The sequence below is a fragment of the Myotis myotis genome, unplaced genomic scaffold (assembly GCF_014108235.1).
Source record: "Myotis myotis isolate mMyoMyo1 unplaced genomic scaffold, mMyoMyo1.p scaffold_m19_p_5, whole genome shotgun sequence".
NCBI lineage: Eukaryota > Metazoa > Chordata > Mammalia > Chiroptera > Vespertilionidae > Myotis > Myotis myotis.
Window position 1 is genome coordinate 50,802,915 of NW_023416357.1, and position 13,795 is coordinate 50,816,709.

Consider the following 13,795-nt stretch of genomic DNA (forward strand, 5'->3'; position numbering starts at 1 on the left):
AATTTGCATGTGACTGTAGTATAAACAGTAAAATGATTAAAAACAAAAACAAAAACCCACTGTCCTCACTGAGAAGTCAGGGAAAAGCTTTTTGAGGAGATGGAATTGGACTCTAGGTTCAAGAATGAATAGGAGTTTACTAAGATAAGGTTGGGGGAGGGATTTGGAGAAAGATCTGATTTGAGAATGAAAATCATAAGTTTAATTCAAAGATAGTATTTAAGGGTTTGGATTTGCTGTGTTTTTGTCTTTGTTTTTGTTTTGTTTTTTTGATATAAAAATAGCGAAGTTGAATATGTTGTTGGATACAGAGGGAATGGACCTCAAGGGAGGTGGTAGTCATCAGAATAGATACTATAATTGAGACTATGAAAAAGAATGAGGTTGTCTAGAGTGAAATTAAGGAACTTGGGCCAAAGCCTGAGCTTGGAGGAACACCAAAATTCAATGGCTGGTAGAGGAAACTGATTCAGTAAAGAAAGGAGTTGGAGGAGAAACAAGAGAGTGGGATTACAGAAGAGTATTCAGAGGTGAAGAGTATTTTAGGAGGTGGGCAACCATGCTAAAGGACGCTAGACAATGCTGCTGAGAGGTCTATAAAGATTGGAAAATATAAATTAATTTTTGGCATGTTGATCATTGCTGACTTCAGTGAGAGCTTTTTAAAAGATCTGTAGAGGTAGAATTCAGCAGATTAGAATGGGTTAAACATTGGAATGGGAGTTTAAGAAATGGCGATAGTTAGCATAGAGGAGTCTAGAGAATTTTGCTAATAAGAATGAAGAGAGAAAAAGGGAATTGCCAGAGAGTTTAAGAACAATGGGTTTAGTAACTAAGAGAAGAAATTCCACTCATACACCCCTTTCTTTTTTCAGGCCCTGTTTATGTTTTTTAATAGACTTTTTTAAAGAGCAGTTTTAGATTCACAGCAAAAATGAGCCGAAAATACAGATTTCCCAGATATTCTCTGCTCCACATGCACGCATAGCCGCATTGCCAACATCTCCCACCTTTGTTATAGTCAATGAACTACATTCACACATCGTTATCACACAAAGTTCATAATTTACCTTTGGATTCTCTCTTGGTGTTTTACATTCTATGGTTTTGGACAAATATAAATATATGACCTGCATTCACCATTATACTATCAAACAGAATAGTTTTAATACCCTAAAAATCCTCTGTACTCTGCCTATTCATCCCTTCCTCCTCTTGAATCCTGGCAACTACTGTTCTTTTCACTGACTCCATAGTTTTACCTTTTCCAGAATATCATATAGTTGGAATCACATAGTCTATAGCCTTTCATATTGGCTTTTTTCATTTAGTAATATGCAATTAAGTTTCCTCCATGACTTCTTATGGCTGATAGCTCATTTATTTATAGTGTTGAATAATCTTCCATTGTCTAGTTCAGGGATAGGGAAGCTTTTTTCTGCCAGGGGCCATTTGTATATTCAAAACATTATTTGTAGGCCATACAAAATTATCAACTTAAAAATCAACCTGCTATATTTGGTCAAAAATGTAATTAACTCACCCCTAATATCTTGGCAGGGCCAGACCAAATGACTTTGCTGGCTGTTTACAGCCCGTCGGCCGGATGTTTCCTACCTCTGGTCTAGTTGTACAATAGTGTTTTTATCCGTTCATCTACTGAAGGGCATCCTGGTTGCTTCCAAGTTTGGGCAGTTACGAATAAAGCTTTTATAGACATCCATTTTTGTGTGGACATAAGTTTCCAACTCCTTTGAGTAAATACCAAGGAGCATGATTGCTGGATTCCGTGGTTTTAGTTTTGTAAGGAAACACTGAACTGCCTTTCAAAGTGGCTGTACCATTTTACATTCCCAACAGCAATGAATGGGAGTTGCTGTTGCTCTGCATCCTTGCCAGCATTCAGTGTTTTCAGTGGTCTAGATTTTTTACTGTTTATCTTGTTTTAATTTTCCTCAATAACATATGATATGGAACATCTTTTTATATGCTTTCCTTCCATTTGTATATCTTGTTCAGCAAGATGTCTGTTAAGGTCTTTGGCCCATTTTTTAAACTGGGTTTTTGTATTCTTATTGTTGACTCTTAAGAGTTTTTGGTATATTTTTGGATAACAGTCTGTAGGAAAACACACTCCTGTGTTTTCTCCTTTCGCTCATACTAATGCCCATCACACTATTTCTGACACCAGACGTATGGAGGGTTTTTTTCACACCAAGCAAATCTCTGCAACATCAATGGGTGTCTTACAATTCAATTCAATTCTGACAGAAACTGGAGTTAGCACAGACCCCACAGGTTAAGGGCTCAGTCCCACGAGTCTGCTTCCCATTTCAGATGCCAATTATGAGTAGTAGGTTCCCAGGTTACCCAAACCTGTCTCTGACTTGGATACAAATCAGATGTCCCCATGACTACTCCTTGAATTTGATTTGCCAGAATAGCATATATTTGGCCAAAGATGGAAAAATAGTTCATGTTAATATTTTGAGGTTAAAACAGTCTTTTAACAAATTTTGGTAATTTAACACTTCTCCCCCATTTATACATACATGAATTAAGGCATTATATAAAGTGAGAATAATAAGTAGGAAAAGATTCTGAGTGGACTTGAGCATACAGTTTACTTTCTTGGTTAAGAAATTAGTAATTTTAATAAGTTTATTTACCTGACCTTGTTCTCTAGTACCAATTTAGCAGACTTATGTGTTATGAAATTTAAATAAAATGATAAAAGAACCTTAAAGAAAAAGACTTAATGGTGTGAATAAATTACATTTTTAGCTAATGTTATCTGGCATCAATATTATAATATGCTAGAGGCCCAGTGCATGAAATTTGTGCACGGGTAGGGTCCCTAGGCTTGGCCGATGATCAGGGCCCATTGGGGCCTTCTGGCTGCTGGCCAGGGCCTTCCTTCTGCACTGCCCCCTGGTGGCCAGTGCACATCTTAGCGAGCGATTGAACTCCCAGTCTCCCGGTTGAACTTCCAAGGGGACACTTTGCATGTTAACCTTTTATATATATAGATATTGAGATCTTGTTCATTTATGATACTGTATATTTATGTGCTACAGTTCAAATTAAACAGACTTTGCCCACAAGGGGACTGAGAAAGTTACCCATTATTAAATCTAACCATTACTTTTGTTCCAGCAAAACCTCACTAATATATATGTTTGGGAATTCTGAGCTTGGTGATTACCCAAGGGGCAATTTGGAATGACGCAGTAAATTATAATTCATTAGTTATGGATCATCCACCACAATCTAAAAATTTCTTCTATAGGTTAAATATTAATCTTTAACAAAATTACATCTTTCTGAGCCATATTTTCTTGTTGCCAAGTAATTTCTAGGTATTTAGCATGATTTGGGGAAAGAAATTTAATACTTTCTTATTACAATGACAATTTTGTAGTATATTATGATGCTTTGGTAACTGATTGGCAGGACCTATGTGTGAAATAATTCCCTAGTCCCTGCAGTTTCAGAACAGCCTAAAATGCAATATTTTTATATGGCTTAAAACAATATCCCAAAGGCATTAACACATTTTATTTATATTGCTTTAAATTTTCAAATTCATATGATAGATATGTTCACATTAACCATTTTGATCTTCATTCCAAATATAGTGCTATGTTGCACTGAATATAACCTCTTTCTCATCTCTTTAGCCATTGGCAAATGCATATTTATTCTGCACTTGTTTTTTATTTTCCAAACTTGGTAAAATTGCCCTACTTACAGTAAAATACACTGATCAGTGAACAGGAAGCCAGTGCAGATGATATATTTGTGAGAGCTTTTCACTGGTCCTGTAGTGACTCTATTGGAGATAATATTTTAGCAGTTTTTACCTGAGTGGCATTACTTGCCAGTACAAATTCTCAGTACTAGTAAAAAGATATCTAGTTTCAGTCTTAGAAAATATCCTATTAGGTGATTATCACTTATTTATCATTATGGAAAATTCGTGAGGTGTGCTGATTTTTGTTGTTTATTCTTTAAGAAAATCAATCCAGTCTGCAAATTATGTGATTGCCCAGTATGGCATACCACTATGCTAGGCAGCATGTTAGAAGGCAAAGAAATATAATATACCATAGCTGTTATTTACTAGTAAAAATGTGTTAACAGTGGTTTTACTTCAACAGGTCCCAAATCCAAAAAGGTGAACGATACTGGCAAAGACACTTCACTCACTAATACTGCAGATGTATTGAAAAAAATTGAGGTAAAGTTTCCTTCTTCTTATAAGAGTGAGCTGAAAAAATTGTCATACCGCCTTTGCCTTCTTCAGCCTTTTCACCTTTTCTGACATTTTAATAACATGTGGAATTGACAGATCCGAGCCCAGCACACAGGTAACTGGGGAGGTTTGACATCGTTGGCTGGGAGATAAGGGACACCATTCTCTCCTTCTCTACCACCCGCCTGTCAACTTGCCTTGTCTTCTGTCACCTGCCTCCTTTTCCACTCTGTTCCTATTTTTCCCTTGCATTTGAATTATGCATAGGGAAAAAAACGAGTTACATACCTAAAATGTATTTCTTTTAAAAACTTTTCAGTTTTTCTCCTATTGTTGTATGTGTACTTTTTAAATATTTTCTAATGTCTCATGTTAATTGTAGAAGATTACACTGAGGGAAAACCATAACTTATGGAACTTATTTTTATATTTCAAAACCAAAAAGATGTAAAATTCAAAAGTTTAATTAACTGAAAATTCCCCCACCCTTTCCGTTCCCCTCCTGTAGACAACCAATGTTACAAGTTTCTTATATATCCTTCCAGAAATATTTTATGCATAGCAAACACAATTTTTTTCTTTAATTACAAAAGATAGCATGTACACTCTTGTATTTTCATTTTATCACTTAAAATGTCTTCAAGATAGTTCCAGGTCAGTCTGTATAGACTAGGCTCTTTTTTTTTTTTTTTTTTGGCTGCACTTTAAGAATGAACCATAATTTTTTTAAATCAATACACTACTAATGGACATTATGTTTCATGTAGTGTTTCACTACCAGAAACAATGCTGAATTCATGTCAAGTATGTCATTTCACATGTGTAGGGTCGATTTCTAGAAGTGGATTTGTTGAGATGGTTATTACATGTATTGTATAATATGGATTAATATTAACAGATCACTGTCCATGAAGGGCATACCAAGTTATTGTATCATGCAGGTAATACCTTGCATTGATGGTGATGATGAGGATGATGATAATGATAACCACCAGCACTTTTTGAAAAATTATTTACGAGGCTCTTTGATGATTTACATTCATTATGTCCTTAAGACTTCATCACAATAGCCGAAACCGGTTTGGCTCAGTGGATGGAGCGTCGGCCTGCGGACTGAGGGGTCCCGGGTTCGATTCCGGTCAAGGGCATGTACCTGGGTTGCGGGCACATCCCCAGTGGGAGATGTGCAGGAGGCGGCTGATCGATGTTTCTCTCCCATCGATGTTTCTAACTCTCTATCTCTCTCCCTTCCTCTCTGTAAAAAATCAATAAAATATATATAAAAAAAAAAGACTTCATCACAATAGGCGATATTTTGTTCCTTACAGATGAGATGGGTGTTATTATCCCTTCCTTACTTTAAAACTTTTACTTGCCTGGCCAAGTTGGCCAGCTACATGGTAACAGAAACTCATATTTTTGTTATTTTATTTTGACCGGTGCTCAAGCTGGAGAAAACATGACTGAAAATAAAACCAAGAGGAATAGTGTTGGAGGAATAACATTAACTGACAGGTTTAAGTGTAGTGGACTGATCGATGGGGTTGCAGACCTACTCAACTTGTATTGATTGAACATAGATTCTGACTTTTCATAAGGCTTCCTGGAAAGAAGTTGCTAAGTTGGCATGTGCTATGAGAAGATTGATTTGGACCTCTGAATGCGGTTTCTCATCAGATCAGATTGTTTTCTTTGTCCCTGCATCGGAACACCTTTTCCAGTACAAACATTGTTAAAACTGGAGTTTCAAATCTAGAAACTCCAATGAGCAGTTTTAATAGAGCAAAATTAGCTTCCAGGTGACTCTGTTACTGTTCATTTCTTCAACAAAAGCAGTTGCAAGTTTTATTATAATAAAACTTCTGTGGATGGAGAGGGAGTGACGTACACTCAGATTTCATACTTAACGTGTGAATCACTAGACACCAGTAAACTAACCTTTGAGCTTCCTATTGTGCATGACACACAAAGAGAACTATAATAGGGTGGCCATTTAATATTTAAACTAGAAGAACTGGTTCCTACCTGTAAATTAATTGTTTTTAAAGTGTTTTCTCATTATATTAGTCACATTATTCTTAAAACAAATATGTAAAGTAGTAGGCTAAATAGTTAAATCTCATAGAAGAGAAAATGGAAACTATTACATAGATGAACCCAAACTAGTAGCTTAATGCAAAAAAATGAAGTAATGAGACAATGTGTGTAGCACTTAGATCATTTTTTAAATTCCATAAATCTGCTATTTGTTAACTGATCGGTTATTTTATGGGTTTGATTTAGGTCTATGTCATAGAAGTAAAGTTGAAGCTATTTATTTAAAGGTATTTGAGCCCGGCCTGTGTTGCTCAGTGTTTGAGTGTTGTTGACCCATGAACCAGGAGATCAGAGTTTGATTCCCGGTCTGGGCACATGCCAGGTTTGCGGGTTCAATCCCCAGTAGTGGGTGTGCAGAAGGTAGCCAATCAATGATTCTCTCTCATCATTGATGTTTCTATTTCTTTCTCCCTCTCCTTCCCTCTCTCTGAAATCAATGGAAACATTTTAAAAAAAAAAAAATTAAAGGCATTTGAGGTGGCAATAATGGATATAAAGTATGGAATGAATTTTATATTTCTTTATAACTAGTTTAAATAATTTCCTTGATAATTATGAAATAATAGCTAATAGCATGATTTTTCAAATGCAGTGCATACCTTGCACATAGTTAAATACAATTCCCTTTTACCTACACAAATTTATGGTTTCATTAAAACAGAAAATAAAAAATTCATATATTAATATTAACATAGCATCATTATATATATGTGTGTGTATATATATATTTTGTCCATTGAGGTATTGTATTTGCATGTATGTATTACATCCCTAGAAAAATAATTCCAGGACTTTCCCTCCTGTATGTTTTCATCTTGCTTCTTCATGGTCCGTGATGCCCAATGAGGTTGTCAGTACAATGAAAGCAAACTGATGGAATGGAAGCAGATTGTTCTGCCATTTTTCTAGATCTTTTGAGTTGCACATCAAATCTGGGGCTGATTACTCCACACTTGTTCAACCTGCCTGTGAGTTTTACAACATATTTCCCAGTGCTGTGGTCATCAATAATTTCAAATTTGCCAATGTGACCATGCTTCATCATCACAGTTAGAAACCAGATGACTTTGGAGCATGGCCTAATAAGAACCTGGAGTTTGCCTTCTTTTTGGCCTTGTTCATAGTCCTGAGAGCATCAGCCAGGACATTCATGTACACCATTATGGTGGCATGGAAAGATGGCAGAAAGAGATGTGTACGTGTGCGTGTGTGTGTGTGTGTGTGTGTACGTGCACGTGTGCGTGTGTGTGTGTGTGTGTGTGTTTATAGACACTTTAGAATATCTATAATTATGATTTTGTTTACTTGCAGTTTTCCAAAGGATTGCCACTTATAAAACATGCACACATTCTATTGTAATAATAAGTTACATAAGGCAAGATGGATTAGTATGAAGATAAGAGGTCTCTTTTGTTCTGTCTGAGTGGGGTGAAGTGACAGGAAAGTAGAGTTTGAATTTTGATGGGAAACTGAGTTTATCTGATGTAGTATTTTTGTTGCCTTTTATTTCCTTAAATTCAAATTTGAATAATAAAGAAATTTCTAAAAATAAATATTTACGAACCAATAAAGGAATAACTAAGTTATAGTTGGTCCAAATGTAAAATGTGTTTTTATCTCTATATCTACTCTACTAAGCAAATATCTTATAATAGGATGGAGTATTTGCAAATTTATGAATTAGTGTTATGATTACTGTTTAAGATTATTCACATCTTAGCTATCCTATCACTTGTGCATATTAAGTGTAGAACATTTTAGTGATTGAATAGTGACAGTAATGAAGACAGCTCATTTTTTATCAAATAGAAGAATATTGTTGCTATTCATAAAAGAATATGGGAATTTGTTAAAGTTAAAGTTATGAGATGATAGCATAGTGATTTTAACAAAGTGGATAAATAGAATCATCAGGCAAAGTTTTCTAACTCTGTATCTCTCTTTTGCCTCCTCTCGCAGAGTTGTTAATAAGTGCTAATGTTGACCTGAGTTGAGTTAATCTTTCTTTTTTCTAATTAAGAAGCAAAATTCCTGGAAAATGGGAAGTAAATAATGAAGAAAAGAAATAAAAAGACATAGATAATCTACAAATAGGATAACTCACCCCAAAATGACTTGATATTGTTTTAAGTAATTTCACTTATAAACTGAAACATAGACATTTGGAAATAGTACCATTACATTCTCTTTTCTCCTTCTATGTTAGAAGGAAACAAAAGAACATTCTGAAAGTTCTCCATAAACGGAGTCAATTCAATATTTTTTGACTGAGGTGTGATAAAAATCACAAAAATAAAGCACTGTGTGTACAGCTGATCCCCCAGCATCACCTGGGACCCAATTATGAAGTAATGAAATAAAAGAAAACTCTAGTGTCATGATAAGACAATGAGTTCCTCCTTTCTTGGGTTAACTCACAATTTCCTATATGATGCCCAGCAGGTGTTGGTAAGGGAGAATTAGAATAAGGTGATAGGTGACAGTGTTCTCTTGAGGCTGAGCAGGGATGTCAAAGACTATTGGGTTACCAAAAAAAGTTAATTAAGTTCATTTATAACAGGAATTGGAAAAAAGAGGTGATGGTGAAAAATCAGATGAGGAAAATGAAGAAAAAGAAGGAAGCAAGGAGAAAAGTAAGGAAGATGATGAGGAGGAGGAAGATGATGCTGCAGAACAAGAGGAATATGATGAAGAAGAGCAAGAAGAGGTAATGGTCTATTTTGTAAGGATAACAAAGTAATTAAGGTTAAGAATTATCCAATAAGGAATCAGATATATGGAATAGATGAAAATGAGCACCAAGTTGATGGGAACCAGGGACATATTTTTATCACTGGCATCATTTCCTTTCTATCAAGAGAATTTTTATAGCATTGTTGTTATAATGATGCCAAATTGAATATAGGAGTTAAAAATAAAATGATAGGCAACTTTGTAGGCGGAAGTCCACCAGTTAAGGAAATAGGTAAGATTGATTTAATTAAAATTTATTGACATAAAATTTTACTAGTAAAACAGCAGTTAAGGGCTTAGTTGTGTAGGTCTGAGGAGGAAATCCCTACACCACAAGTGCATGTAGACACTAGGAAAACATTTATAATCCAACCTCAGGTATCTGACTGAGTCAGGAGTGAGTGTTTTGGATTTTAGATTTCCAACTTTGAGAAACATGGTATGTTTCAAAATAAGCTGGAATCATTCCAGATATTTTTGAACAGGGTAACTTTGTTGGTCATGCCTCATTGGGACTTGTAGAGACCTCATGCAGTAACCTTAGGCTGAGAGTTTTTTCTCCTTTCCTATGATCTTTGTCTTCTCTCCATTTCAGCTTCTCACACCACACTGAGTCTTCCCCTGAAACTTGAAACTATTCCAACTATGAAATCTTTATTATTTGCTTTAATTATTTTACATTAAATTTCATATTCTTTTGAAATTTATATTTGTATAAAAGGAGAGATACGGACCTATTTTTACCTGTTTCCAGATAGCTAGCCAGTTGGTAACCTCATTTATGAAATAACTAGAGGCCCGGTGCACAAAAATTTGTACACTCGGGGGGGGGGGTCCCTCAGTCCGGCCTGTGCCCTCTCGCAGTCTGGGACCCCTTGGGAGATAACGACCTGCTGGCTTAGGCCTGCTCCCGGGTGGCAGAGGTTAGGCCCAATCCCTAGGTGCAGCCCCTGGTCGGGCTCAGAGCAGGGCCCATTGGGGAGTTGGGGCGCCGCCCCCTGTCATGCACAGAGCAGGGCGGATTGGGAGGTTGCAATGCCACCCTCAGTCACGCTCAGGGTAGGGCCGATCAGGGGGTTGGGGCGCCGCCTTCTATCACCCACAGAGCAGGGCCGATCAGGGAGTTGGGGCGCTGCCACTGTCACACCCAGTGCGGGGCCGATGGGGAGGTTATGGCTCTACCCCGTCACACACAGAGCAGGGCCCGTGGGGGGTGGGGGGGGTTGGGGCGCTGCACCCTGTCACACACAGAGCAGGGCCGATCAGGGGGTTGGGGCACTGCACCCTGTCACACACAGAGCCGCTGGATGATCAGGGGGTTGGGGAGCTCCCCCTATCAGGCACAGAGCAGGGCCGATCAGGGGGTTGGGGCGCTTTCCCCTGTCAGGAACAGAGCAGGGCCGATAGGGAGGTTGTAGCCTTGCCCCCTGTCACACACAGAGCCGCAGGGCGATCAGGGGGTTTGGGCGCTGCCCCCTGTCACACTGATCCCGGTGCCGGGAGGCCTCGTGGCTCCGCTGATCCCGGTGCTGGGAGGCATATTACCCTTTTACTATATAGGATAGAGTAGGCCTGGTGCATGGGTGGGGCTGGCTGGTTTGCCCTGAAGGGTGTCCTGGATCAGGGTGGGGGTCCCCACTGGGGTGCCTGGCCAGCCTGAATGAGGGGATGATGGCTGTTTGCTGCTGGTCACACACCCTTCAGGGTGGGGGTCCCCACTGGGGTGCCTGGCCAGTCTGGGTGAGGGGCTGAGGGCTGTTTTCAGGCTGGGAGGGTGACTGAAGCTCCCAACTGCTCCTTTTTTTCTTTTTTCTTTTAATTCTGGGCCAGCTTTAGCCTGGCTCCAGCTCTGAGGTCTCAGCTGCTGAAAGCAGGTATCTGGTTTGTTTAGGTTCTATAATCGAAACTCTGTATCAACTCTAGCTCTGAGATCCCAGCTTGCTGAAAGCTGGTTTCTGGGGTTTTGTTTAGCTTCTATATTTGTTACAATGTTTCAAACTGCAGGCTCAGAGACCGGCAGCGGCAGGCGCGGAACGTTGGAGTCCTCGGTCACTGAAGCAAGCAAGCCTCATGTTAGTTTCAAGCTGCCTGGCTGCCAGCCGCCATCTTGGCTGGCAGTTAATTTGCATATCGCCCTGATTAGCCAATGGGAAGGGTAGCGGTCATACGCTAATTACCATGTTTCTCTTTTATTAGATAGGATTTGCTTTCTTCATTGATTTAAAATTCTCCTTTTTCAACTGTTAGCATTCCACATCTACTTAGAGATATTTCTGGACTCTATTCCATTGTTCTATTTCTGAACCATCGTTGTTCTAATGACTAAAATCTTCTAATATTTTAGAGTGTGTTACCCTTTTTCAGGATTCTTCTGAGTATTGTTTGTTTATTCTCCCAGATAAATTTTAACTCTAAACATTTTTAAATTAAACATATCACATTTGTCTCCAGTTTTCTTTCCAGATCATTCACTTTATTTCTGAACTGACTTGATTAAAACTACCAAACCCTCTGATCCTCTATCTCTACTTTATTGGTTCCCTGTTTTATTTCCTTCCCTAAGGAGCCCTTGCTCACCCTTCAACTTCTTTGTTGCTATTGCTCTTATCCCTTGGTCTCCCAGAACATACTCAAGACCAAAGCAAACTTGATCAATTACATTGTCTCCCTCCTTTTCCTTCCAAGTCTGCCTATTGAGCTTTCTGAAGAATCATAAAAACTGATGCCCCTAAAAAAAACACACTAGTCCCATTTGGCTGGCTAACACATTTTCTGTTTCTCTTGTCAAGTCAGCTCTCCATTGCAAGTATTTTAGATCATCTTTCTTCTTAATCCCTCTTCTTGACTACCTTTACTTTCACTTTTAGCAGATATAGCATCCACCTTCATACAGAAAATAAAACCGTCAAGTGAAAACTCTCTTTTATTTCATTTCCTCTGTTTTCAAACTAACTATCTTCCCTCCTCCTTCTCTTTTTTATCAACGGAAAAAGAAATGTCCTTCATCCTGTTTAGAGCTAATTGTCCTGCCCTTTATTGAGACCTTATGCCTTATGCCATTTCCCGTTCCATATTTTCAATTTCTCAGCCATGCCATGCCTCCTCCATACATTGGCTTCAGGCTTCAGCCAGTTTCCAAACATTGTTGGATTACTTGGCACTAGAGAAGCCAAGCCAACATCCTGGAAATGGTAAGGGTCTTAGCCAGATACAGAAACTTACAGTATTTAGGAAAGACAGAGTAATGAAATATATATATTTGAATAATAGAAGTTACCTTTCCTGCATTATTTATATAAACCCTATATAATAAAAGGATAACATGCAAATTGACCCTAAAGGCAGAACAATTGGTCGCTATAATGTGAACTGACCACCAGGGGGCAGATGCTCAATGCAGGACCTGCCCGCTTGTGGTCAGTGCGCCCCCACAGGGGCAGCTCTGCTCAGCCACAAGCCCGGCTGATGGCTGCAAGCACAGCAGCGGTGGCAGGAGCCTCTCCCGCCTCCTCCACAGCTCTAAGGATGTCTGACTGATGGCTTAGGCCCGCTCCCTAGGGAAGCGGGCCTAAGCTGGCAGGTGGACATCCCCCGAGGGGTCCCGGACTGTGAGAGGGCACAGGCTGGGGTGAGGGACACCCCCCCCCCCCAGTGCATTAATTTTCGTGCACTGGGCCTCTAGTTTATATATAAAATTCCACCATGGAGATACTAAATAAGATGGTATCCAGGAGACTTTCTTTTGGGAATAGTCCCTATTTCTTACTGTCCTAATTCCTACTGTAGACAGTAGAGATGTGGACATTAAGTTTTTATTGTAGTTGATTTCAATCATGTGCAAAAATCTAGTGACTTAAAATAACAGCCCAGCTTTAACAATGATCACTGTATTGCTGATCTTTCAGTCATTCACCCACTAAGTTCGTTCCTGTCCCCCCCACTTCAAAACTCATGTGCCTTGGATTATTATAAAGCAAATCCTAGGCATTGTATCATTTGATCCATAAATATTTCAGTATGTACTCAAAAATAGGAACTCTTTAACAATGTTATAGTATCAGTGTTATTCCTAACGCATGAAATATAATTTCTTAATATCAAATATTAAGCCATTGTTCAAATTTTTTAGATTGTCTCAAAAAATTGTTCCAATCAAAATCCAAATACTGTCCACAAATTGCAGTTGGTTAGTAATTTTCTTAAATTTCTTTTAATCTTTACATTTAAAAGTGCTGTATAATATAGTCATGCATCACTTTTATATTCAGAAATAAAATATTATTTTTTTATTGTTCACAGTATTATAGATGTCTCCCATTTTCTCTCTTTTTGCCTCCCTCCACCCAACCCCGCCCCACCCCAGGCCTTCCCCGTGCTATTGTCTGTTTCCATGGATTATGCATATATGCATATATGTTTTTTGGTTAATCTCTTCCCATCCCCTCATACACTCCCAACCACCACTGAGATCTGTTATTCTGTTCCATGCATCCATACCTCTGGAACTATTTTGTTCCTTAGTTTATTTTGTTCATTAGATTCCACATATAAGTGAGACCATGTTCTATTTGTGTTTTTCTAACTAGCTTATCATAGTCATCTCCAGGTCCATCCATGCTGTCTCAAAAGATAAGGGCTCCTTCTTTTTTACAGCTGCATAGTATTTCATTGTGTAAATCTAACACTTTTTTTTTTTTTTATCCACTCATT

General features: G+C 38.3%; 1 protein-coding gene across 2 annotated transcripts in view; it reads left to right on the plus strand.

Annotated features, from left to right (window-relative positions):
• Window positions 1-13,795, plus strand: part of POLR3G (RNA polymerase III subunit G) — a 38,301-nt gene that overhangs the window by 21,291 nt on the left and 3,215 nt on the right. For both annotated transcript variants that reach the window (XM_036310748.1, XM_036310749.1), the window contains exons 6-7: window positions 4,161-4,240; window positions 8,913-9,059. In XM_036310748.1, coding sequence (XP_036166641.1) covers window positions 4,161-4,240; window positions 8,913-9,059 — 227 coding nt within the window. The remainder of the gene's footprint in view (window positions 1-4,160; window positions 4,241-8,912; window positions 9,060-13,795) is intronic.